The 26,984-nt window shown below is 41.4% G+C and overlaps 1 protein-coding gene across 4 annotated transcripts in view; it reads left to right on the top strand.

Moving 5' to 3' along the window:
* The first annotated feature begins 239 nt into the window (after positions 1-239).
* The window catches only part of TM2D3 (TM2 domain containing 3), a 102,465-nt gene continuing 75,720 nt past the window's right edge, over positions 240-26,984 (top strand). The window contains exons 1-6 of one of the 4 annotated variants that reach the window (XM_030878385.2): positions 240-363; positions 757-849; positions 2,353-2,510; positions 7,685-7,859; positions 9,343-9,418; positions 11,333-12,326. In XM_030878385.2, coding sequence (XP_030734245.2) covers positions 273-363; positions 757-849; positions 2,353-2,510; positions 7,685-7,859; positions 9,343-9,418; positions 11,333-11,498 — 759 coding nt within the window. In that variant the 5' untranslated portion in view covers positions 240-272 and the 3' untranslated portion in view covers positions 11,499-12,326. Of the gene's footprint in view, positions 364-756; positions 850-2,352; positions 2,511-7,684; positions 7,860-9,342; positions 9,419-11,332; positions 12,328-26,984 lie in introns of those variants that run through there. The other 3 variants (XM_060293715.1, XM_030878387.2, XM_060293716.1) reach the window with 3 other exon arrangements.

The raw sequence follows: 26,984 nt of genomic DNA, 5'->3' as shown, positions 1-26,984 counted from the left end.
GATCCGGCCACAGGTATACAGCGGCCAACTTCCCACATTTCCCCGCCTCTGCTCTCGATCCCTCAGGTGTGACTTTCGGGGTCCAGGTGACCTTTCCGTGTCTCCATCCGCCGGGGGAGAGGTGAACGCCTTGTCACAGACGCTGGCAGCCCTAGGAGGCGGGGCGCGGGGAACTCGGGAGGAGGGGCCGCGCCTGCGCCGTGGACCCCTGGCACCCCCAACTCCTCTCGGCCCGGCGTGCCCCGCGGCCCGGAAGTGTTTCCTCTGGCAAGATGGCGCGTGCTGGGGTCCTGTTGTGGAACCTACGTCGCCTGTGTCGAGTGCTGCTATTCCTTTCGCAGTTCTACATCCTCTCGGGCGGCGGTGAGTTGGGGGCAGGGGTCTGCGCCGGGCCGGGCTGAGGGCTGGGGAACCCAGGACCGCGGGGACCGTCGGCCTGGGCCCTTGGGCGGAGGCTGAGTGCGGGCGGAGGGCGCGGGTTGCTACAGCCGAGTCCGGCTCGTCCTGCCGCCGCCCCTCGGCTCAGGGAGCCGGAGCCGCGAGCCTCGAACTGTGGGCCTGGGGGCTCGGCCTCGGACGCGGAGCTGGGTCTCGGCACCGCGCGTCGTCTCCAGTTGCCCGCAGACCTAAATTGGTGTCGACCCCATTGGGTTTCATGTTCAGTTTCCCGGCGGTCAGGCCGAGATGTTTGCCCAAGCAGCTGTGGGCCTGGCGCGATACATACATAGCCTGAGGTCTTCGTTTCTCTAATCATAGGATCCTTCAGTGTAGAGCCTTCGCAGCCGCTGGCTCAGTCCGACAAGGATCCGGGCCCCACACGTACGTTCACAGTAGTGCCCAGGGCAGCAGGTACTAGACGTTTTCTCTTCTAGTAAACGTGTATATTTGTATCTAGTGGTCTCTTTCGTTTCTTTTTGGATAAAATTTCTTGTAGAATATGACATCAGTTTCCATGTTTTGAACATTTTATTGATTGCATTTTAGATATGTGAACTGAAGGCAGATGCATACCTTTTCTGTAGACAGTCTTGGTATTTCAATACCTTTTGACATTCCTGTCTCATCTTTTTCCAGTCCCAGGCTCCTCATTTCCATTTCTTTATTTCAAGTTTTTTCTTTTTTCCGCTTCATCCATCAAGATAACCTTCAACCAACGCTTCTTTCTCTTCAGAAAATTTCTTGTGCTTTTGGAACCCTGTTCCTGATGTTGGATATTATTAAAGGCTCCCCCAGGGCTGTGTGAAATGGAGGGATTGCAGAAGGACTGGTACAGACCTGGCATCTATCTCTGGTGGTGCTGCTGGGAGCTGGAGCAAAATATTCACCTTTTTGGGTTTCCGTTTTCTCATCTTTTTAAGGTCGTGGGGTTGTCCTGGCCCTGTAAATTCTTGGCTTTGTGATTCTAAGTGCCCATCCTCCAGCCACGGTAGTAATAGGAACAAAAGAAAAGAAAATTTTCTTTTCTTTTGTTCCTATTACAAAAGGGTATAATAGGAATTATACCCTTTTGTAAGTATACCCTTTTGTAGGTATTTTGTAGAATTGCCCACTTAATAGTGACTTTAGGACCAGATTTAAATGAGTATTAGTGTGTGTTGCTAAATGGAACTTTGGTCTCTGTAGTTTCATCCCTTTAGAGTTCCATTACTTCAGTAAATTGCAACTGGCAGACGTATTTTACTGATTCTATAAAAGACTACTAGAAGACAGCAGCATACTTGAGTTTAAAACAGATTATTTTATAGAGAAAGCACAAGAATTTTTTACTCTCTTGGACGTTTTTGAAAGCTTCTCTTCCTGAGAATACTGGTTGCAATTTTGATCCTCTCTTAAGTGATAGTAATATATTATACTCCCAGCTAGGCTGGCTGGAGAAACTTACTGCAACCCACTGAATAAGTTACTAATATGAAGAACTATTTTGAACTTTGGTACTGTAAAATTGTAAATGTTACTTGCAGATGGTGGCTTGTTGAAGTACCAAAGTGGAATAATGACAGGACGTTTTTCTAGGGTTGGTACCTTGTTGTACCGATTGATTCACTTAGAGGGTTAGGGGCTTCACTTACAAATTCGTGAATTCAAGTGAAAAGAACATTGGATTGGAAACTGAGAGGTTTGGGCTCTGGTTCCAGTTTTGCCCTCCCTCTGTGATCTTGAACGAACTTTATCATCTGTAAGCCTTCGTTTTTTTCATCTTGTAACATGATAGACTTTTTGAGGTCCTAATTTATTCCTAGCACTGTATATATGTTATGTTCATGATTGTGTTCCTTAAGCTTAGAAAATTGCTTTCCTCTGTTATTGTAATCAGTATTCCAAGAGAATAAGCTTCTCTCTCACCTCTCACAGAAAGCACCGATATCCCACCTTATATGATGAAGTGTCCGAGCAATGGTTTGTGTAGCAAACTTCCCGCAGACTGTATAGAGTGCAAGACCAATTTCTCCTGTGTCTATGGGAAGCCTGTCACTTTTGACTGCACAGTCAAACCTTCTGTTACCTGTGTTGTAAGTACTGCAGCTTACTTATTCTTAATAAACTGATCGTAAAGCTCGAGTTATAAGTAGAGTTTAGACTTGACTATGGAGGAAATTCAGAAAGTGCTCTGCATTTTAAAAGTAAGATTTGAGGAATAAAGTTAATTTTATCAGAAGATGGAAACTTCCATCTCCAAGTAAGGTTTGGTTGCAAGGGTTCAGATAGCAATTTTTTGACATGAGGATAAATTGAAGCAATTGTCAGACTTCTTACAAAAAGTAGGAAGTAAAAGCTCAAACGCACCAACTGTTGCCCATTAGAAATGACCCTGTTACAGTGGTCACTCCTGCAGCCCATCTGATATGTTGACAGCCAGGAAGGAGCCTACAAAGGCTTCCACAGTTGGTGTTCCTTAGCATGCTCTCGGGATACCTGCTTCAGAGCCACAGACTCCTGGCGGCAGCCCCACACCTGTTGAATGTGACAAGGGCAGGGAGACTCGTGTATTTGCATTTTTGAACCGTTGGACCAGGGAAGTTACTGCAAACTTCATTGTAGTCCCAGCATGTGGGTGAGATAGAGAGTAGAAATGAATAATGAGGCAGTGTTTTACTCTTGGACCTGCCATGACTAGCTCTGTGATTTAGTCATCTGTCTCTTGTTAAATCAGGAGATGGGCCCAGAACAGCTTTCCTAAAGTGTTTCCATGGTGCCCTCTTTGTGGGAGATGGTTGAGGAGGAAAACATAGATTCCATACCATATTCTCTATCTCTGTCTTTTTTCTTTTTTTTAAGGGAAGCAGTAGGAAGTAAGATTTTTCTTTTAATTAATTTATTAATTTATTTATCTTTGGCTGCGTTGGGTCTTCGTTGCTGCGCACAGACTTTCTCTAGTTGTGATCGGAGGCTACTCTTCGTTGCGGTGTGCAGGCTTCTCCTTGCGGTGGCTTCTCTTGTTGCGGAGCATGGGCTCTAGGTGCTCAGGCTTTGGTAGTTGTGGTACATGGGCTTCAGTAGTTGTGGCTCGTGGGCTCTAGAGTGCAGGCTCAGTAGTTGTGGCGCACGGGTTTAGTTGCTCCACGGCATGTGGGATCTTCCCATACCAGGGCTTGAATCCCTGTCCCCTGCATTGGCAGGCGGATTCTTAACCACTGCGCCACCAAGGGAAGCCCACCATATTCTCTTTTGCAGATTCCCTTTGACCCAGCGATTCTAACTTACTTGAACAAGATACCTTTCCCCGTCGGTTCTTTGGAACTTGGTCTGCAGAGGGCTAGATTAGAAAGTTCCTTCCACCCCCCAGGCTCTTTCTCTGTTTCTCCTGAGGTCTAGTATCAGGTGAGGGCATGAGGGAGGCTTCACTCCAAAGGGGAAATGAGATTTTATGTGTTCTCAGTGTCTGGACATAGTGTTTGTAACTGTCAGTATTTCTCATTTTCTTATATCAGAGTTACCCTTTAAAGTGTGCTGGAAAATTGAACTAGTTGCTGGGTAATCTTCATGACTGCCCTTGGATTATCAGTTAGTCTCTGTTGCTGTATCTTACATAGAATTTTCTCCCTACTTACCTAATGGCGAAACCTGTTTGAAGGCTTTTGAAATTGCGTACTTCATTGGTCTGGCAGATAGTAGGTACCTTGTGAAAAATGAGAAAACTGATGGCTGAGGAGAGCTTTTCCAGAATTAGCCTCCTTTGTTTGCCTCAGTGTCTGACATTCATCTCTCACAGCTGGCTCCTGAATGAAACATAGTTCTCAATTTCTTCCTTCTTTAGGTGTTCCAAAAACAAGTAGTTTCATTTAGCGAAAAATAGCAGAGAATAGGAGAAATTACAAAGCTTAGGGAAGTTTCTGAATTCCTGGGTGCTGGTCCCTGGTGCATCCTCACCCCTTGGCTGAGATGTGCCCTGGATGGGTTCCTTCCCTTCTCCTCCCGAGGTGCTTTCACCTCACCTGCTTCCTGACTAGCCAGTCATCGCGAATCCTGTAAAGTAGCAGATGCCCAGCCCGCAAGTGTGGCATTTGAAGGCAGCCTCAGGAGTGTCTGGTGGTCTGTTTCTTCTTAAAAATGAAGAGCAGTCAAATAATTGGCTGTCAGGAGCCACGGGCCCCAGGACTGCTGCGGCCAGGTGATCTGGGGCAGGCCATGCATTCTTCCCTTGTTTGTTTAATGACCACCTGTAGGATCCTGTCTCGCTAAATAAGTTAGCATTTCAGGAAGAAATAAGCTGTGACCATCTGCATACGCAGGTGCACGTGCAAATGCTCATCCTTTCGCTGTGCTGCACTCAGCTCTCTCCCTCCCTCCTGCACCTTATTTTGAACTTCATATTAATGGAAAGAAAGAAACTCTTCTTGTCCTTCTAATGCATACTGCATAGGGACTCAGAGCAAGGGAACCTTACCTGGATTACACTAGTCAAAGAAATTGTTTTATAATGGTCCTGTTAAGTATATAAATAGAAATTAATGCAAAAATCCTCCAACCCCTTTCATATCAGCTAACTCCTGCTCCAGCTATGATGGGAACTATCAAGCCAGTTACCTCAGCTGGAAATGTGCTTGATAGAAACGCTGCTTTCTGTTCCTTGGAGAAGAGCTCAGTCTGCTAGTGTATTTGAAGCAAGTTTAATTCCTTCAGATAGGTTCTGTATCCTTACTAATGACAGCTGTTTCACAAAGGGAAAGGTAACAAATCTTTTTACTACAGATGAGCTTTTTTGGGATTCTATACTTTTTTGTGGTGTGAAAATGGATTCAGTAAATGCTGGGGTGCCTGTGTAGCTATATGGAAAAAAGTGGAATCCTGTTTTATCCAAAGTAAATTCCAGATCAAAGATTTAATGTGAAAAAGTGAAACCACAAAGTACCAGAGAAAGCATGAGATAGTTTTGTTATAATCTCAAAGTAGGGAATATTTTTCTAAGTATGAAATAAAATTTAGAAGCCATAAAAGAAGGAATTGATAGATTTGACTACTAAAAATTAGAGATTTCTGCATGACCTAAAAAAAAGCATAAAGGCCAACGATAAATGACAAACGAGGAAAAAGTATTTCTAACACACGTGACAAATAATACACTAATATCCATAATATATAAAGACTTCCAAAAAGCCAATAAGAAAAAGATGACAGTCCTATAGAGAAATGGTTTTAGGACATGAACAGAGGGTTCATAGGAAAGGAAATACAATTGAACTTTCAATGCATGAAAAAAGTTTAATTTTTCTCATGATTAAGTACAAATCAATGCGTTTTGTTTTGTTTTGCGGTACGCGGGCCTCTCACCGCTGCTGCCTCCCCCGCTGCGGAGGACAGGCTCCGGACGCGCAGGCCCAGCGGCCATGGCCCATGGGCCCAGCCGCTCTGCGGCATGTGGGATCCTCCTGGACCGGGGCACGAACCCGCGTCCCCTGCATCAGCAGGCGGACCCCCAACCACTGCGCCACCAGGGAAGCCCAATGCATTTTTTAAACTATCAGATTGGCAAAACAATCAAAAAGTTTAACACTCTGAGTTCTTAAGGGTATAAGGGACAAACACTCCTGTATCTTGTTAGCAGGCGGGTAGGTTAGTCAGCCTCTTGTGAGCACTTTGTCTTATCTCTGAAACTTATAGATGCACATAAGCTTTGACCCAGCAATTTCATATTTAGGAATTTATCTTACAGATATTACATATTGCACGTGTATGCAAATAAATATGCCTAAGGATATTCTTAGCTGCTTTGTTCACACAGGCAAGATTGGAAACAAGCCGAATGTACAAAAGAGAACAGTTTAATTTATGGTCCACTGTGTAGTGAAATAAATACATTGCAGCCATTGAGAAGAACTAGGCAGCTCTAGGGATATTTATCGATATCTATAGAATTAAGTGAAAAGTAAATATCAGTGGGAACATTAAATTAAAAAAAAAAAAGAAACGTATCTGATGTAAACGTGCCCATGCATAGAACAGACTCCCTGGAAGGCCAGAGTGGGTGAGCAGTGCTTGGTGCTGGGGAGGGCAGTGCTGCTGAGGGCTGGGCTGCACCAGCCTTCTCCTCACTCTCCTGTTGTCTCCAGGAGTTTGTACCACGTAAACTTATTACCTAGTTTTAAAAAACAATCGATAAGAAACGTGTTATGGATGCATCACTAGAAATATGCAGACATTTAAAACAATATTGCTTAAATCATGCAGTGCCTTACTCAGTTTCAAATACTGTCCATAATAGGAGTTTTGCATTAATCAAAAAAGTTAATCAATATAATACTTCCAGAGGTGATTGTGTTACCATTTAAATATGATTTTGAAAAATATTTATGACAATATAATGTCAAGTGGATACAGAATGTTTTCAGTGTAATTCCACGTATGTAAATCTGTACTATAGGAAGGAAAAATGAAAGAAGGTTAAAAGTGCTTGTCTCTGGAGAGGTTACAGGTTTTTTCTGTAATTTCCAAATGTGCAACATATAAGAAGATGGACTGCTCTTATAGGCAGAAAACAAAATAAGGACATTTAAAATTGAAATGAAAAAAATCTCTGGTCTCAAAGTTCAGGGCCCACAGTGAACACTTGCTCATCAGCCTCTCTATGCAGTTCTTTCTAAGTTGGGAGTGGTTTTCTGGGGCTGCCTATGGGTCGGTCCTGCTGGGTGCTCGTGGGTGTGTCACAGCAGTGACAGCCCTGGGGCTCTGGGCCACTCGCAGGATGGCTCCTAGGGAAGAGTTGAGACCCGGTGGCCAGGCTGTTCCTCCAGGAACAGGGCTCCTGCGTTCTGCACTGTCTTGCAGCTCCGTGACCTTGAGCAGAGGGACTCATCTGCCCTTTGAACTCTCTGTGACTCCGAGGCTTTATAAAGTACATTTTCCTTTTTTCTGTGTTATAAAAGTACACATGTGCATTATTAAAAATTTAGCCAAAGTAACAGTGATGAAATAATCTTATCATTCTGAAATAACCTTTGTTACTTTGATGTGCATTTATCTAGATATTTTTTGTTAGGTATATATTTTTGGTTGTATATTCATGATCATAGCATCATAGCATACACATTTGTATTGTGTACATATTGGTTTGATGCCTGTTTTTCTGCCACTTCCTCCTAGGTCATAAAGTATTTTAGACACTTGGTGCCATATGACTGTAGTTTTATTGACCTATTAACAAACTACTGTATTATGATTGAATAGTTCTGTGTCCTTTGGTACGTAGGATCAAGACTTCAAATCCCGAAAGAGCTTTGTCCTCAACATGACTTGCAGGTTCTGCTGGCAGCTTCCGGAAACCGACTACGAGTGCTCCAGCTCCACCAGCTGCATGGCGGTGTCCTGCCCGCGGCAGCGCTACACGGCCAACTGCACCGTGCGGGACCACGTCCACTGCCTGGGTAGGTCGGTGTTAAGGAAATCTGTGAGCAAGATATTTTTTCTACGCTTATTTATGGAACTGTAACCAGAAACTTAAGAATTAAATTTTAATTGTTTCGTCAGAAATATTTATTAGCACTATTTTTAGTTATGCCAGTTCTATTTTAAAATGTAATATTTGATAAAACAAAAAATGTGTAAGGTATAAAGCATAGTGTATAATTGAGTTTCACCCAAATTAACAACTAAAGCAGCGTGATGCCATTGAAACTACCAGAGTGTGTTTCCTGCACGCAGTTACCCTGCCTCTTCTTCAGAGGTAACCACCCTTTTGGATTTTCTTATCATCTCACTTCCTTTTCTTTAAATTTTTTGTAGTTCTATCACATGAATGTACTAGAATATAGTGTGGTAAATTATTCAGTAGTGCATGTTTTAGAATTGTATAATATAGACTGTTTATGGTCTTCTGAGACCATCTTTCAACATCATGGCTCTAAGATTCTTCCATTTGTCTTCTCTTATTACAATATTTTTTACTTCTATATAATAACTTGTAAGATTGTGTCATAGTTTATCCTTTCTCCACTGTATTTGGATTATTTACAGTTTTTTTCCTTACAAATTGCGCTGCTGTTAAAGCTTTTGTCCATGTCTCCTGGTTGCACATGTCCGTGTCTCCTGGTTGCACATGTTTGTCTGGCATACACTCTCTTGCGTGTGTTATTTTCCAGGACGGTTGTATCCGTTTACATTCCCACCAGTGGTTACACAACTGTTCGTGATGATCCACATCCTCTCCAATACTTGTTATCCCTACGTTTTGGTTTTTTTTCTTACAGACTTCTAGGAATTCTTCTATATTTTGGGTAGTAATTTTTTGGTGTCCCTAACATCCTCTCCCAGATTTTAACTCCCCCCACAACCCCTTTCTTTTGGTATCTTTTGAACAGAACTTTAAATTTTTAGTTAGTTGAAGTTTTTAGTCTTTCAGAGTTAGCCCTTTTTTGTTGTAAGAAATCTTTCCCTACTCCAGATTCATAATTTCCTGTACGTTCTTTTAAAAGTTGTAAATGTGGCCTTTCACGTTTAGGTCTCTAGTCCCCTGGGGTTGGTTTGGTACATGGTGTAAGGTGGATTCAGTCTCACTTTTTCTGGCTGGGACAGCCCAGTGTCCCAGGACTCCCGGGCGGTCTGTGGGCCCGCTCCCTTCCCGGTGCCTGGTTTGTCTGTCTCAGCCCCACGTTACCCACGTTTTCACAGCAGGTGGGGTGTTTTACCTTCTTCAAGCTGTGATCCTTACAAAACTGATTTAAATGTCGAGTCTGTGCTCATAGACAGTCAGGGCTTTCTTTTTACCATTCATTGTAGTGAACATTTACTTTTGTAAAGAAAGTTGGCTTTTTACATTGTAAATCACAAGGCCCCTAGTTATAATTTAGTCTCTGTGTGAGTGTATTTTTATACCCGTGTTTTTATGTGGAGTGTTTTCCCTTTTTTAAGGTAACCGTACTTTTCCGAAAATGCTGTACTGCAACTGGACTGGCGGTTATAAGTGGTCTACTGCTCTGGCTCTGAGGTAAGCTCTGTTTCTAGTAAGTCGGTTGCCATTTGGATTTCGTTGGGGTTGGTGGGCTCTTCCAAGCTCCTCCTCCATCCACTCAGATCCCGCCGTGTGTTCGGTAGACCATAGGGACAGCACTGTGGGAGGTTATTTAGGTGGTCAGACCAGTACCCTCGTGGAATTTAATGGCCCGTTGCTGGTTTTCCTCCCGAAATGACATGCACATTCTAGAGGTGACTGTAGTCATTACTAGAGATCATTAGAAGCAGTCAGTGCTTCCCATCCTGAGTGTACCCTGAATTAGTAAAATGCCATATACTAATTAAAGTCGGTAGGTTTATGATGTATATCTTTAATTTTCAGTAATTTTCTTCTTTATTACAAAAAATAATACATGCTCAGTACTGAAAACTGGAAAAAAATGAAAATGACAAAGAGAAACGTTGAAAATCACTTATAATTCCACCATTCAAACATACTTATAGACTTACAATTTTTACATAAAAATTTGCTTGTATTAGTTAAACTTTTCAACAGTTGGAAAAGAAAATTGTACCAGTTCTTCCCACCGGAGGGAAGGGCAGGTGGGGTGCTGGTTAAATGATTCTGTGATTAGGAAGGTAGGCATCTGCTGTTGGAGGTTTAGGGTAAGAGTCTGAGGTGGCCTGTGGCCTGTGGTGAGACGCGGGCAGGGCTTCTCAGCCTTGTCATTGTTGACATTTGGGCCAGGAACTCTGCTGTGGGGCGTCCTCTGCAGAGCAGGATGTTCAGCAGCATCTCTGGACTCCATTTACTGCGTGTTAGCAGTCTCCCCAACCCCCACTGAAGCTGTGAGAATCAAAAATGCCTCCAGGGGTGGCCAGGTGGCCCCTTGTCGGGAACCACTGCGTCAGGGTTTGGGCTGGGGAAGAGGAGGATCCTGCTGGCAGGAAAGCACAGCTGGAAAGTGAAAGACGGGTCCACGATAGAAAATTAGATGCAACGACAGATTTGGTGACACCCAGCGTCTTTGTCAGCAGAGGTTCACATTCAGACTAACAGCTGACTTTCTGCTTTTCAATAAACTTTTTATTTTGGAATAATTTTAGATTTAAAAAAAAGTTTCAAAGCTAGAGATTTCCTGTACACCCTTCACCCAGCTTCCCCCACATTGTTGACATCTTAAATTACCGTGGCACATTTAATAGCTGATTTTTTAAAAATAAGAATAATTTCCTTCTCTGGGCTCAGCATGGTTTCTTTGAGAATATTCACGGTGAATGTGATAATGCCTGGTGTTTGCTTCTTGGTACTCAGGGTGGGGGATTGGAAGGGTGTAGATGAACCAGGGATGGACACATGTTGATAACTATTGGAGCTGGGTCATGGGTGCTGTTCTCTTCCTTTTACTTTTATATGTTTGGAATTTTTCATAATAAAAGCTTTAAAAGAAATACAATGAGAAGTTGTCCGAATATTGTTAGATCTTAGAATTTGAAGGAACCTTAAAAGTCATTTATTCTGAACATGAAATTTTTAAAGATGGGTGACTGACAATGTTCACGACTTGATCTGGGCGGCCATGTGGTGTTGGCTGCCTGGCGATGCCACCTTCGACCACCATGTTCCTGCACTGTCTGTAGGACTAGCCGCACTTTGCTCTCCTGGATGTGCCATTTCAAGGTTAAAAAAGCAACAAGCTCGATTTTCTTGAAAAGAGAACCATTAGATTTCATTACAGCTAAAAAGTGTTTACTTTTGACAATTAAACGGTCTTGTTGCCCATGATTGTTTAGTGTTGTACGTTTGTGAGATAGTCACTGTGTCCTGATTAAGGGATCTGGTGATTTGAGGCCCTTTCCCACATGTGAGTTAGCGGTTACTGAGGCGCAGTAATGCAGGCGCAGTCGGGGGGCCGTTGATGGACTCCAGGCCTGTTTGCTGTTGCAGCATCACCCTTGGTGGGTTTGGAGCGGACCGCTTCTACCTGGGCCAGTGGCGGGAAGGCCTCGGCAAGCTCTTCAGCTTTGGGGGCCTGGGAATATGGACGCTGCTCGACGTCCTGCTCATTGGAGTCGGCTACGTGGGACCAGCAGATGGCTCTTTGTACATTTAGCTGCAGTTGCGCGCTTCAGAGGGGAGCAGTGCTTAGAAAACAACCTCTTCCCTGTAGGAGTCCATGTGCTGTGAATGGTGTATGTGTATGTTTTTAATGTACAGCATCTGTACTTTGCCTGCCTTGATGAAGGTAAAATAAAAAACACTGAACTGTGTTTATCTGGAATTTGTTTTTATTTGCCTGAAGTCTATTTTTTTTTCCGTGAAAAAATTTAAACTTACTTAAACTAGAAGAACAACCTGTGCAGCGACTGAAAATCTGTTCAATTCGTAGACTTGAGTTTTATATTGCTTACCTCAAACTGTGCCACATGTATCTCCAGCCTGAGTGTCATCTGCCGTAAAGAGCTTTTCAACTATAATTGCAGAAAGTGGGAAATGTTTTTATTCTTTAGCTAAATAAGATTACCTAAATTTTCAGTCGTCTCTGAGCTTTGCAGTGTAATGTCTATGGAGTCTGGTCTTCATATATGACTGTTTGAAGTAAACTGCAGAAATTTTGTGTCTGGTTCCTGTGATTGGAATTTTGTTAGTAATATAAAATGTTGCAAGAGTACTGGAGAATTAATAAAACTACAAGTTACTTTAAAAATTTTGCAGACTTCTTCCTGTTATGTTTTTTATATTAAAACATAATCTTGAATAATCCTAGCAACTTTTATTATTAAGAAGTATAATATTTATTTTTCAGGGCATTACTCCATTCTAATAGATATATTCATAATTGGCTGGCTCATTAACACACTGGAAGTGTTAAAAAATGTGTTGGTGTGATAAATGGTTTTGAGTCTTTGTAAGATCTGTTGTAGACCCTTTCTTGGAAATAAAAACATTTATTAATCCAAAATTTTTTTAATTAACTTTTTTTTATTCAAGTATAGTTGATTTACAGTATTTCAGACTGATTCAGTTATGTTTATATGTGTATATGTATACACATATATGTGTGTGTATTTTTTCAGATTCTTTTCCATTGTAGGTTACAAGATATTGAATATAGTTCACTGTGCTGTACAGTAGGTCCTTGTTAGTTATCTATTTTATATATAGTAGTGTGTATATGTTAATTCCAAATTCCCAATTTATCTCTCCCCACCTTTCTGCTTTGGTAACCATAAGTTTGTTTTCTATGTCTGTGAGTCTATTTCTGTTTTGTAAATAAGTTCGTTTGTATGTTTTTTTAAGATTCCACATATAAGTGATATCGTATGATTTTTGTCTTTCTCTGACTTCACTTAGAATGATAATCTCTAGGTCAGTCCATGTGGCTGCAAATGGCATTATTTCATTCTTTTTTATGGCTGAGTAATATCCCACTGTATATATGTACCACATCTTCTTTATCCCTTCCTCCGTCAACGGACACTTAGCTATTGTAAGTAGTGCTGCTATGAACTTGGCTATTGTATATAGTGCTGCTGTGGACATTGGGGTACATGTATCTTTCCGAATCAGGGTTTTCATCTTTTCTGGTTATATGCCCAGGAGTGAGATTGCTGGATCATATGGTAACTCTTTTTAGTTTTTTAAGGATGCTCCATACTGTTCTCCATAGTGGCTGCACCAATTTATATCCCCACCAACAGTGCAAGAGGGTTCTCTTTTCTCCACACCCTCTCCAGCATTTATTATTTGTAGACTTTTTGATGATATCCATTCTGACCGGTGTGAGGTGATACGTCATTGTAGTTTTCATTTGCATTTCTCTAATAATTAGTGATGTTGAGAATCTTTTTATGTGCCTGTTGGCCATCTGTATGTCTTCTTTGGAGAAATGACTATTTAGGACTTCTGCCCATTTTTTTGATTGGATTGTCTGATTTTTTGACATTGAACTGTATAAGCTGTTTGTATATTGTGGAAAACATATACCTTGTTGGTTGCATCCTTTACAAATATTTTCTCCCAGTCCATAGGTTGCCTTTTGATTTTGTTTATGGTTTCCTTTGCTGTGCAAAAGCTTTTAAGTTTAATTAGGTCCCTTTTGTTTATTTTTGCTTTTGCTTCCATTACTTTAGGAGTAATTCCAAAAAAATATTGCTACAATTTATGTCAAAGAGTGTTCTGCCTATGTTTTCCTCTAGGAGTTTTATAGTTCATTTAGGTCTTTAATCCATTTTGAGTTTATTTTTTGTATATGGTGTTGGAGAATGTTCTGATTTCATTCTTTTACATGTAGCTGTCCAGTTTTCCCAGGACCACTTATTGAAGAGACTGTCTTTTTTTTCCATTGTATATTTTTGCCTCCTTTGTTGTAGATTAACTGACCATAAGTGCAGGGGTTTATTTCTGGGCTCTCTATCCTGTTCCATTGATCTATGTGTCTGTTTTTGTGTTCAGTACCATACTGTTTTAATGACTGTAGCTTTGTAGCAAGTCAGGGAGCGTGATTCCTCCAGCTCCATTTTTCTTTCTTAAGATTGTTTTGGCTACTTGTTCTAGTTCTGTGAAAAATGCCATTGGTGATTTGATAGGGATTTCGTTGAATGTATAGATTGCCTTGGGTAGTATAGTCATTTTGACAGTATTGATTCTTCTAATCCAAGAACATGGTATATCTTTTCATCTGTTTGTGTGGTCTTCCATTTATTTCATCAGCATCTTACAGTTTTCAGAGTATGGGTCTTTTGCCTCCTTAGGTAGGTTTATTCCTAGGTATTTTATTCTTTTTGATGTGATGATAAGTGGGATTGTTTGCTGAATTTCTCTTTCTGATATTTCATTGTTAGTGTATGGAAATGCAACAGATTTCTGTGTATTGATTTTGTATCCTGCATCTTTACCAAACTTATTGATGAGCTATAGTAGTTTTCTGGTAGCATCTTTAGAATTTTCTGTATATAGATCATGTCATTTGCAAACAGTGACAGTTTTCCTTCTTTTCTGATTTGGATTCCTTTTATTTCTTCTTCTTCTCTGATTACTGTGGTGAGAACTTCCAAAACTGTGTTGAATAAAAGTAGTGAGAGTGGACATCCTTGTCTTGTTCCTGATCTTAGAGGGAATGCTTTCAGTTTTTCACCATTGAGAATGATGTTAGCTGTGTGTTTGTCATATATGGCCTTTATTATGTTGAGGTATGTTCCCTCTATGCCCACTTTCTGGAGAGTTATCATAATAAATGGATGTTGAATTTTGTCAAAAGCTTTTTTGCATCTATTGAGATCATGTTTTTTATTCTTCAGTTTGTTAATAGGGTGTATCACGTTGACTGATTTGTGGGTATTGAAAAATCCTTGCATCTGAGGGATGAATCCCACTTGATCATGTTGTATCATGCTTTTTAATACGTTGTTGAATTCTTTTTGCTAGTATTCTGTTGAGGATTTTTACATCTATGTTCATTAGTGATACCGGCCTGTAATTTTTTTTGTGTGTGTAGTATCTTTGGTTTTGGTATCAGGGTGATGTTGGCCTCATATAATGTGTTTGGTTGTGTTCCTTCCTCTGCAATTTTTTGGAATAGTTTCAGAAAGATAGGTGTTAACTCTTCTCTAAATGTTTGGTATAATACACCTGTGAAGCCATCTAGTCCTGGACTTCTGTTTGTTGGGAGTTTTTAAATCACAGATTCAATTTCAGTACTCGTGATTGGGCCATTCATATTTTCTATTTCTTCCTGGTTCAGTCTTGGGAGGTTGTACCTTTCTAAGAATTTGCTCATTTCTTCTAGGTTGTCCATTTTATTGACATATAGTTGTTTGTAGTAGTCTCTCATGATCGTTTGTATTTCTGTGGTGTCAGTTGTAACTTTTCTCCTTTTTTGTTTTTGATTTTATTAATGTGGGCCCTCTCCCTTTTTTCTTGATGAGTCTAGCTAAAGGTTCAGCAATTTTGTTTCTCTTTTTAAAGAAGCAGCTTTTAGTTTTGTTGATCTTTTCTTTTTTTAAATTTGTATTTCATTTATTTCTGCTCTGATCTTTATGATATCTTTTACTAAGTTTGGGTTTTGTTTTTCTTTCTCCAGTTGCTTTGGGTGTAAGTTTAGGTTATTTACTTGAGTTTTTCTTGTTTCCTGAGATAAGCTTGTAACACTATAAACTTCCCTGTTAGAACTGCTTTTGCTGTGTCTCATAGGTTTTGGATTATTGTGGTTTCGTTTTTGTGTGCCTCTAGGTGTTTTTTGATTTTCTCTTTGATTTCTTCAGTGATCCACTGGTTGTTTAGTAGCATATTGTTTAGCCTCCATGTGTTTGTGTTTTTTGCAAGTTTTTTCTTGTGCTTGAGTTCTAGCCTTGTAGCATTGTGGTCAGAAAAGATGGTTGATATTCAATTTTCTTGAATTTACCGAGGCTTGCTTTGTGACTCAGTATGTGATCTGTCCTGGAGAATGTTCCGTGTGCAGTTGAAAAGAACGTGTATTCTCTTGGTTTTTGGTGGAGTGCTCTATAAATATCAGTTACGTCCGTCTGGTCTAATGTGTCATTTAAGGCCTGTGTTTCCTTATTGATTTTCTGTCCATTGATGAAAGTGGGGTGTTAAAGTCCCCCACTATTACTATGTTACTGTCAGTTTCTCCCTTCATGGCTGTTAGCATTTGCTTTATTGAGGTACTCCTGTGTTGGTTGTATATGTACTTACAACTGTTACATCTTCTTTTTGGATTGATCCCTTGATCATTATGTAGTGTCCTTCCTTGTCTCTTGTAACAGTATTTTAAAGTCTATTTTGTCTGATATGAGTATTGCTACTCCAGCATTCTTGTGATTTCCATTTGCATGGAATACCTTTTTCCATCCCCTCACTTTCAGTTGTATGTGTCTCTAGGTCTGAAGTGGGTCTCTTGTAGACAGCATATATACAGGTCTTGTTTCTATATCCATTCAGTGTATTTCTTTTGGTTGGAACATTTAGTCCCTTTACGTTTAAGGTTATTATTGATATGTATGTTATTTTCATTTTATTGTTTTGGATTTGTAGGTCTTTTTGAGTTTTAATAACAATTTCCCTAGAAACATTTACAAATTTTTAGCATTTTTCCATTTAAATTGGATATCTGAGTGTTACTTTTTAAACATCTGTGTCAGTAGCCAGCAGACTTAACCAGACTATCAGATCTTTAGCTATAAAATATTTTTTGAGAACATCTCCATAAATCTCAGGTGACAAAAACATGTTTCTTCACCAGAATAAATTACAGTTTACCTGAAAAGGGAACTGAATTATTTGGTACAATAACTTGCCCTTTAGGAATCAAGAATCTTGTCTGGGGCTTCCCTGGTGGCGCAGCGGTTGAGAGTCCGCCTGCTGATGCAGGGGACAGGGGTTCGTGCCCTGGTCCAGGAAGATGCCGCGGAGCGGCTGGGCCCGTGAGCCGTGGCTGCTGAGCCTGTGCGTCTGGAACCTGTGCTCCGCAACGGGAGAGGCCACAACAATGAGAGGCCCGTGTACCGCAAAAAAAAAGAATCTTGTCTGTGCAGGTGTGTTGGTCTGGTTGAGTAGCAGTTCCAGCTCTGGCCACTAGGTGGGGCATCCCCATTACCGTTGCTTTCCCATCATATTCCCAGAAACAGCCAATCTTGACTTGTCGTCCCCCCCCCTGCCCCCGCCAGCCCCCCCCCCCCGGAACTTGACCCTGGGCACAGAGCAGGGCTGCACTTCCAGGTGGGCAGCCCAGTTTGCACGGGACTTTCTTTTCTAAAGACAGCACACTTTCTTACCCGACATGGGTACATGAGACTCTTGGCTTGAGCTGGTATTTCTTTAGAGGAGGACCTGTTCCTGCCAGGAAGCAGCCCCTTTGCTAATTATAATAAAGATTTCCCCAGAATCCCCTCAGTACTCGGCTCCACGTAGAAGAGGATCTCCACTGCTGTGCTCCCACACAAGGAGGAGCGGGGGAGTGATGGGAATTGCTGGCTGTTCCTGGTGTTCATGGGAGAGGTATGTATCTTGACCATTGACCATCTGTATGCTTTGTGGGCTGAGTTAAAAAACAAAGCTCCAGCATTTGAAAGGCGAAAGCTGAAATGATTCTGAATCCACAAGAGGAGATGGATGAACTTGTTCCTGAATCCTAAGAAAGTTTTTATATGGGGATAGTCTTTGGAACCTAAAGGATGTAAGCAAATCAGGGATTCTTCCTGTCAAGGATTTGATGGAGCTGATGGCCTCAGAGAGCTAGCAGGAAGATGAAGAGATTCCCAAATTTATGAGTGAGGAACTCATACATGCGTCCCTAAAAGGAAGTGTAACAGAGCTACATGTTCAAAGGGCACCAGAGAGGTGGATGTAATCTCTAGCCAGTTCCATGAGCCTCTGCTGGCTGCAAACTGTCTTGTTTGGGTCTGACCTTTAGGCTCTGTTCCCGTATGCTGGGAGCTCAGATCAGAGGCTGTGAGATGGGGAAGCTCGTCACAGGCTGGGAACCGTATTAGTCACCAAGCTCTGTTGACGGTTCTCTGGAAATTGAGAATTATCACTGCAGCATGCTGTGTGTCATTACTTTGTCTAATGAATGGCTGCCTTGCTTTGTCAGCATTCTTCTTCCACTTGCCCCAGTAACTCCTGGTGGGCAGGTGCTGTTATTTATTTCTCCCCCGTCGTCCCCAGCGCAGTGTTGTGCACACAGTGGCCCTCATATTTGCTGAGTGAGTTAATGCCATGAGAGTCTTGCAGGTACTGAAGCACCTGAGTGGGATTCTGGGCCCTGGCAGTTGAGGTGGCTGCAGGGTGGTAATATACAGAAATTGGCTCTAACTAAATATTGGCCATAGCACCACGTGAATCCAATTCCTGCAAATTGCTGGGGAGCAACTGGTTTATGGTGCTTATAAAAAGAGATTTTTAAAAGGTTTTGTGCTTCAGGATTTAAAAATGTAAAATTGTCTTCTCTGTGCCACACAACTTTGTTTCCCTATACTTTTTAAATACTTTGTGCCAGAATTGATATTATTTATTTTTGGCACATCATCAAGTAAGGAATTTGCAAGTGATTCTAATTCATCCCGTAAGCAATGAGTGGAAACAATCTCTACTTTTCAAATACATCAGGAGAGCTTAAAAATGCAGGTGGATTCCTTCACTCACGCTCTCAAGCTTCCCCTCTGTCCAGGCTATAGGGTGTGAAGTGTCACAAGGATGTTAGAGGGTTTGCAATTTGGTATAAATTCTTGGATTTAAAGTATTGAAATTATCTACTATAAACATGCTTTTATGTGAAATGAAGCCTTGACTGAGACACTTGGGCGTAATTTACTAAGAGGCTCCAGGAGAGCAGGACTCTGGTTCTCTGCTGTACCCCAACTGCGAGAGCCCACAGTAGGTGGGCACACAGTAGGTGCACAGTGACTATTTGTTCGATGAATGAATAATGGGGAATCTCCTGGAGTAAGCTAAAGACCTAAACGTATTGCTAAGAGTTTCTGGGTAGAGTGGAGAGAGCAGCTGGGTCACAGCATCTCCCTTTTCAAACACTCAGTGACATGAACACAGTAGTTAAACTGGAGCCTCCTTGCCACAGAGAACAAGCAAACAAATGAATAAGCCCAGCAGCAAACAAGGAAAAAGGCAACCAAATAAAAAACATACAAAAATGACAAGAGAAGAAAAAAAAAGTATTGCTCAGGTGTGCCAGGCTACTCCTGCAAATGGCCTTGGTGAGTCAGCAGAATCCAGGAACTCTGACTCACAAGAGTGACTGGTTGGGAGAAGAGGGATATCCTTATCTTTTCCAGTTACTTCAGGGGGTAGGGTGTGTGAAAAGGGCTGTTGAGGAGAAACTGATGAGAGGACTGACTCTCCGATGGAAGTGGGGGTTTCACGCTGAGCCAGAGAACGGATCCAGAGCCCAGGATGGCCCCCAGGGATCATGACATCACCTCCTACCCAGGGGACAGGAAACATTGCTGAGGACACTTTGAAAACCTTAGTGAAGAGGCCTGAGACCAGATATTCTAGCAAAAATAGTTGAGCTCTTCCCTGCCTCGCCTCTGGCTATCACGCTCCCAAACATTCAGTAGGATGCAAAATAACAGCTTTCAAACTGCTCAGAGAGAAAAAATAAATAGGGTAATTTGCTCACCCTATATCATGAAGTTGCCCACATAAGAGAACACAATAAAAAGAAATGACAGTGCTTCACACCCACCAGAATGACTGTAACAGGAAAGAGAGACAATAACAAGAATTAGGATATGGAAAACTCGGAACCCTCGTACACTGCTGGTGGGAATGGAAAATGATGCAGCCACTTTGGAAAACAGTCTGGCAGTTCTTAAAAATTTTTAAACATAGAGTTACTGTTTTTGACTCAGCAATTCTAGATATATGCCCAAGAAAAATGAAAATATATGTACACACAAAAACTTGTTTATAGCAGCAATATCCATAATAGTCAAAAGTGGAAACAAGCCAGATATCCATCAACTGATGTGTTAACAAAATGTGGTCTATCAATACAATATAACAGTATTCGGTCATAAAAAGGAATGAAGTACTGATACATGCTAAAACATGGATAAACCTCAAAAACTTGATGCTAAGTGAAAAAGGTATATTTTAGGCTGGTGAACTTTATGGTATGTAAATTATCTCAATAAAGCTCAACAATTGGCACAGCAACTGTGTATACTATTGCAGGGGGAATGGGAGAACACAGAAGAAATAGAGGAAGGAACATAGGCTTCAAAAAAAGAGGAAGAGCCCATCTTGAAGAAAACATGACCCAGGAAATAGAAGAAAAGCCCCTGCAAATTTTTTGTGCTATAGAGCACATAAGTGTATTCCTTTGTTCAGCAAATAGATGCTGCGGTGTTAGTATATGACATGCACCATTCTGGGCACTGGAGATAGAGCAGGGAGCAAGTTCTTCCTGTTGCAGAGCTTCCATTCTTATGTTTAAATGTGTAAGTACAAGGCTATTGATTCCATTGGACCTCTTCTGTCATGGAAGGGATATTGATTCATCCTCATGGAATAGACACATACTCTGGATGTGGATTTGTCTCCCTAGCCTTGTTTACTGCTTCACACAAGATTGCTTCTGCTCAAAGAACTCATTTCACAGGAAAACACATGGGGCACCAAGTGTGAGGTCATGCTCAGAAAGGGAAAAATGGCCCCAGTAATAACCAGGCTGTGATTTTTAACCTCTAAATATAAAAAATGCTCAGAATACAAGCCATACTCCTCCCTACCACCTTTTCACCCCCCAGGTTCTTAAGGTGGAAGCTTGGGTCATTGATTTGAGACACTTGTCTTTTTCTAATACAAGTATTTAATGCTATAAATTTCCCTCTAAACTTGTGTACATCTCATGAATTCCATTGTGTACAATTAAAAATATTTTATAATTCTTCTTTCAACTTCCTCTTTGACCCAAGGATTATTTTTTTTTAATGTGCCAATTTTTATTTTATTTTATTTTTTATTTATTTATTTATTTTTTGCGGTACGCGGGCCTCTCACTGTTGTGGCCTCTCCTGTGCGGAGCACAGGCTCCGGATGCGCAGGCTCAGCGGCCATGGCTTACGGGCCCAGCCGCTCCGCGGCATGTGGGATCTTCCCGGACCGGGGCACGAACCCGTGTCCCCTGCATCGGCAGGCGGACTCCCAACCACTGCGCCACCAGGGAAGCCCCCAAGGATTATTTTTAAATGTACTGTTTAGCTTCCAAATATTCGGGAATTTTCAAGATATATTTTTGTAATTAGTTTCTAGTTGAATTTCATTGTGGTCAGAGAATAAAATTTGTATTTTAATTTTAAAAAACTTGTTAGTTTGCTTTATGGCTGAAAATATGGTCTTTCATGCTGAATATCATGTGTACTTGAAAAAAGTGTGTACTGTTCCAGGTAATGTGTTTTATAAATGTCAGTTAGATCAAGTTGGTTGGTAGTATTTTTCAGCATTTTTATATATTTACAAATATTCTATCCACTTGTTCTGTCAATTAGTGACAGAAGAGTGCTGTAGTCTCCAACTATAATGATAGGTTTGTATTTCTCATTTCAATTCTCTCAATTTTTGCTTATGTATTCTAATACTTTGCTGTTACATATATGCATTTAGGATTGTGATAACTTTATAGGTGTCATAAAATATGCATAATACAAAATTTACCATTTTAAGTGTACAGTTCAGTGGCATTAAGTACATTTACATTGTTGTGCAACTCTCACCACAATCCAGAACTTTTGCATCTTCCCAAAATGAAATTCTGTGCCCATTAAACAACTCCTTATTCTCCCCCTTCCCTGCCAAACACCATTCTATCCTTATGTAATAGGGAGCATACAGTATTTGTCCTTTTGTGACTTACCATTATGTCTTCAAAGTTCATCCATGTTGTAGCATGTGTCAGAATTCATTCTTTTTTAAGGCTGTCCATTGCTTGTCCATTCATCTGTTGATGGAAATTTGGGTTGTTTATGCCTTTTGGCTGTTGTGAATAATGCTGCTGTGAACACTAGTATACAGACATCTGTTTGAATCCCTGTTTGAATTATTTTGGATATATGCCCAGAAGTGAGATTGTTGGATCATATGTTCTATGTCTAATTTTTGAGGAATGTGTGATGTTTTCTTGATGAATTGACCCCTTTATTATCATGTAATGTTCCTCTTTATCCCTGGTAATATTCTTTGTTCTGAAGTCTACTTTTCTGATATGAATATAACCACTATTATACTAATGTTATACTATTTATTATTAGTGTTTGCTTAGTATATCTTCTTCCATCCTTTTACTTTTATAACATATCCATGTCTATATTTAATTGAATTCCTTCTAGATGCTTATGTTGGGTTTTGATTTTTCATCTAATCTGACAATCTCTGCCTTTTTTTTTTTTTTTTTTTTTTTTTTTGCGGTACATGGGCCTCTCACTGCTGTGGCCTCTCCCGTTGTGGAGTACAGGCTCCGGACATGCAGGCTCAGCGGCCATGGTTCACAGGCCCAGCTGCTCCGTGGCACGTGGGATCTTCCCAGACTGGGGCACGAACCCATGTCCCCTGCATCGGCAGGCGGACTCTCAACCACTGCACCACCAGGAAAGCCCAATCTCTGCCTTTTAATTGGGGATTTTAGACCATTTACATTTAATATCACTAGTGATAGAATTGGATTTAAGTCTACCAGTTTGTTAGTTGTTTGCATTTGTTCCATCTGTTCCTTGTCCTCTTTTTCATATTTTCCTGCCTACTTTTGGCTTAGTTGAATTAAAAAAAATTATTTTCAGCCATTTTTCCTCAAATATTTTTTTCAGATTCATACTCTTTCTCCTCTTTCTCTGAGACTCCAGTGATACAAATGTTAGATTTTGTGGGTATTGTCCCACAGGTTCCTGAGGCACTGTTCTTCTCCTTTTTTTTTTTTTTAAGTCTATTTTCTCTCTGTTGTTCAGATTGGAAATTTCTATTGATTGGTCTTTGCGTTCACTGATTCTTTCCTCTACCATCTCCAGTTTACTGTTGAGCCTGTCCAGTGAGTTTTTAATTTCAATTATATTTTTTAGTTATATAGTTTCCCTTTTGTTCTTTTTTTATATCTTCTATTTATTTGTTGGAATCTTCCTATTCTTTATTTAAGAGTGTACATAATTGCTCATTGAAGCATTTTTATCATGGCTGCTTTAAATCCTTGTCAGGTTAATTCCAACCTCCAAGTAATCTCAGTGTTGGTGCCTTTTGATTATCTTTTCTCATTCAGGTTGTGGTTGCCCCAGTTCTTGGTGTGGCAAGTAAATTTGTACCCTGGGCATTTCTGGTATTGTGTTGCAAGACCTGTTTGATCTTTTTCCTGTTTAAATCCTTTTTCTTTCTGGGTGTGGTGTGCAGGTCCAGCTCGGGGTGCATGCAAAGCTTCCTGTGGGGCTTTTTTGACTCCTCCCTGACAGTGGAGTGTTGGCTCATTGCCTCGTTGCAGGTGGATGTAACCTAATCCCAGGACCCCTGGTAGGACAAGCTGCTGTGATACGAACTACCTGTAGAGGGCCATGTGGCAGGGAGCAGTGGGCAGCCTGTAGGAGCTGAGGGCCTCAGTCCTATAACTGCAAGGAATTGAATTCTTCCAACAACCATGTGAGTTTGGAAGAAGGCCCCAAGATCCAGAAAGGAGCACAGCCCCACTGGCACTTGATTGCAGCCTGGTGAGAGCCTGAAACAGAGAGTGCAGCTAAGCCACCCCAGACTCCTGATCCACGTATGTTGTTTTAAACTATCCACATTTACAGCCACAGAAAACTGACACGCCCTTTCTGCTCTTTCTCATTCCTCATGTTCCAGGTTTCCTTCCGTTGTCATTTCCTTTCTGTCTGAAGAACTTCCTTTAGCATTTTTTTTTTCCACTAGAGCAGGTCTGCTGACAAATTTCTTAGGTTTCCTTCATCTGAGAATTTCACCTTCATTTCTGAAACACAGTTTTGCTGAATATGGAATTCTGGGTGACAGCTTTTTTCTCTCACACTTGAAAAATGCTTCCTTCTCGCATTCATGATTTTTAATGAGAAACATACTGTCATAGGAATAGTTTTACTGTTCACATCAGGTAACACATCATTTTTTTCTGGTGGCTTTCAAGATTTTTCCTTTGTCTCTAGTTTTCAGAAATTTAATTATGATGTATCCAGGCATGGATTTCTTTGGGTTTATCCTGTTTAGGGTTTGCTTCTTCAAATTTGGTAAGATTTCAGTCATTATTTCTTTAAATACTTTTTCAGCATTACACTCATTCTTCTCTCCCGCTGGGTCTCTGATGACATGAATGTTAGATTATTTTGTTATTGTCCCACATGTTTCTGAGATTCTATTCATTTTCAAAATCTATTCTCTCTCTGTTGAAATCAGATAATTTCAATTTTTATGTCTTCAGGTTCATTGATTCTTTCTGATGTCATATCCACCTGCTGTTCAGCCCATTCATTGAGTTTTTAAATTTCACTTATTTTTCATTTCTCAAGTTTTTATTGGTTCTTCTTAAGTCTATTTCTTTGCCTAGAGTTTCTGTTTTTTCTCTTTTCTCAGTGTTAGTATCTGTTTGGGAACATTTTTACGAGAGCTTCTATCAAATTCTCATCAGGTAATTGTAGCATCTGTATCATCTTGATGTTGATGTCTGCTGATTGTTTTTTCCCATTTGAGTTGAGATTTTCTGGGTCTCAGTATGATGAGTAATTGTGGAATGTGCCAGGACAAATTGAGTGTGAGTTTATGAGATTCTGGTTTGCATTTCAGTCTGCTTTCAGCAGGCTCTCAGCCTGTTTAGGTTCCAAGTACATGTCCTGGCACACTTCTGTGGGTCATGCTTCAGATGCCAGTGTGGTTTGTAGTGCTGTCCTGCCCAGCCATGTGCTGCCCAGAGGCCAACCTGAAACGAGACCAGCATTTGACCTTGAGTTCAGTTCTCCAGTCTTCTGATGTGTTCATTCTGGTTGGTCATGCATGGGCTGCTTGGGGGTCTGCCCAGGACTTCATGCACAGATTTAAGTATCCCTGTCTCCTGTACTGTTCTCTCTGTAATCCTCACCCCCTCTGATGGGGTGGGGAGCAGGTGCTGCCTCCTTGTTCCTGTTTGCTTAGTGCACGTGGGGCTCTCACAGTCTCTGCAGCTGATGTGCTACTTGGTGGGGAGGAGACTACTTGTGTGCTGGCGTTTGCTTAGTGCAGAGCAGAAATGGTAATGGGGACCCCTCCACAGTGTGTGCAGTGTGGGGGGTATGGAGTGGGAGCTGCGCCTCTGCTCATATTAGTGTGGGACAGAATGGTCGACAGGGTTGACCCCAGAGTCTGCCCACAGTCCCACTGTGCTAATGGAAAGCAGGGGTGGTCACAGGGCTCCCCCTCAGTTTCCACAGCCCTGCCCCACTGGGGAGGGGGGCCTCCTGGTCAGCATAGGGCAGGGATGGTCACAGGGCTCTGCCTGCCATCCCTGTGGCTACAGTGTTGGGTAGGGGTGGGGGATGGAGTAGCTTTTTTGAGGTTTCATCTGGAGTAGAGTGGGTTCCATCCTGCAGGGCTGCCCTTTATCAAGGCTTTGAGCCAGAGAGAAGAGGCTTTCCTTGGAGCTTGTTGGTCTATGCTTGCTGGCATTTCTGGGTTGTGGACCCCTCCAACTCTTGGACGAGAATCTGTAGGAGGAACACCCTGCCTGCTTGGTCTTCAAGTCAAGGTCCCTGCCGCCCACCTTCTCTTCTGCACCCCTCAGAGTCTTCTGCCAGCTGCTCTGTGTATCTGTGGAGAGTTTTATTTGCAAACAGTATGAGGAATAGGGTGAAATGTGTATTTTGTCTGGAATTCACAGAAGTTGTGGATTATCTTTCATTGTGACTTAAAGTAAGAAAAGTCTTCTGTAGTTAACCTCCATTTTTGCCATTTCTGGTGGCCCTTGTTTCTTTATTGATTGATTTTCTCTCTGTCATCATATCCATGTAATAAAGAGTAAGTCTCCATTTTTGATGTTGGGCTATCTCCAGCTTTCAAGCCCCACTCCTCTTTCTTCCCTTTTGGCTCCACATCTGAGGAAAAGCCAGTAAGGTAATGATGAGAAAACCTGGTTACTTGCTCCAGAAGTGCCAGCAGGAAGTTCACAGTGTGCGAGCCCCAGCCCGAGGGCCTGAGCCCTTTCCTCGGCCCGCATCACTAGCCCTGCACTGCTCGTGCCATTTGGCCTGGCTGGCTGGCCCCTGCCCTCCTCTCCTCAGGAAAGCTCACGGGTAATAAATCTTCCCATATCTTCTTGGTGCCCGTGGCCTTACGAGTCTCAACATCTCAGCTCTCCCACCTCTGTGGGGTGACTGTCAGACACTCCTTCTGCCCCAAGGACTCTGTTAACATATCTTGTAATGCAGGTCTGCTGTCAGTGATTTCTATAAGCTGTTGTTTGTTTGAAAATGTCTTTGTTTTCCCGTAATTTTTGACAGATATTTGCACTGAGTGTAGAACTCTGAGTTGACGGGTTTTCCTTTCAGCCACTCTGTTGTCTTTGCCCTGCACAGTTTCTGATCAGAAGTGTCCTGTAACTCTTATCTTTGCTCCTCTGTGTGTAATGTTCCCTCTTTCCTCCGGCTGCCTTCAAGCTTTTCCTTCTGTTTTCTTTAAAACAGTTTTTTTCCTCCAGTTTTATTGAGATATAATAGAGAAACAGCACTGTATAAGTTTAAGGTATATGGAATAATGATTTGACTTACACACACACCATGAAATGATGACCACTGTAAGTATGGTGAACATCCATCATCTCACATAAATACAAAATAAAAGAAAAAGAAAAAAAGATTTTCTTGTGATTGATGACTCAGGATTTACTCTCTTAGCAACTTTCGTTTATAATGTAAGCAATGTTACTTCTAGTCATCACATTGTAAAGCTTTTCTTCTCATCTTTCAGCAGGTTGACTATGATGTGTATAAGTGTATGTGGGCCTTTTTTTGGTTGGTGTTGAGTTTTCTTTTTTATTTTTATATTTTGTATTTGTTCCTTTTAGAGTCCTCTGTATTCTTAGAGCTGTGGTTTAATGTTTATCCTTATTTTTGGAATATTCTTGACT

Source organism: Globicephala melas, chromosome 2 (genome assembly GCF_963455315.2).
Source record: "Globicephala melas chromosome 2, mGloMel1.2, whole genome shotgun sequence".
NCBI classification, from domain to species: domain Eukaryota; kingdom Metazoa; phylum Chordata; class Mammalia; order Artiodactyla; family Delphinidae; genus Globicephala; species Globicephala melas.
Note: the sequence above shows the minus strand (reverse complement) of the source record. Positions and strands in the feature narration are given on the sequence as shown.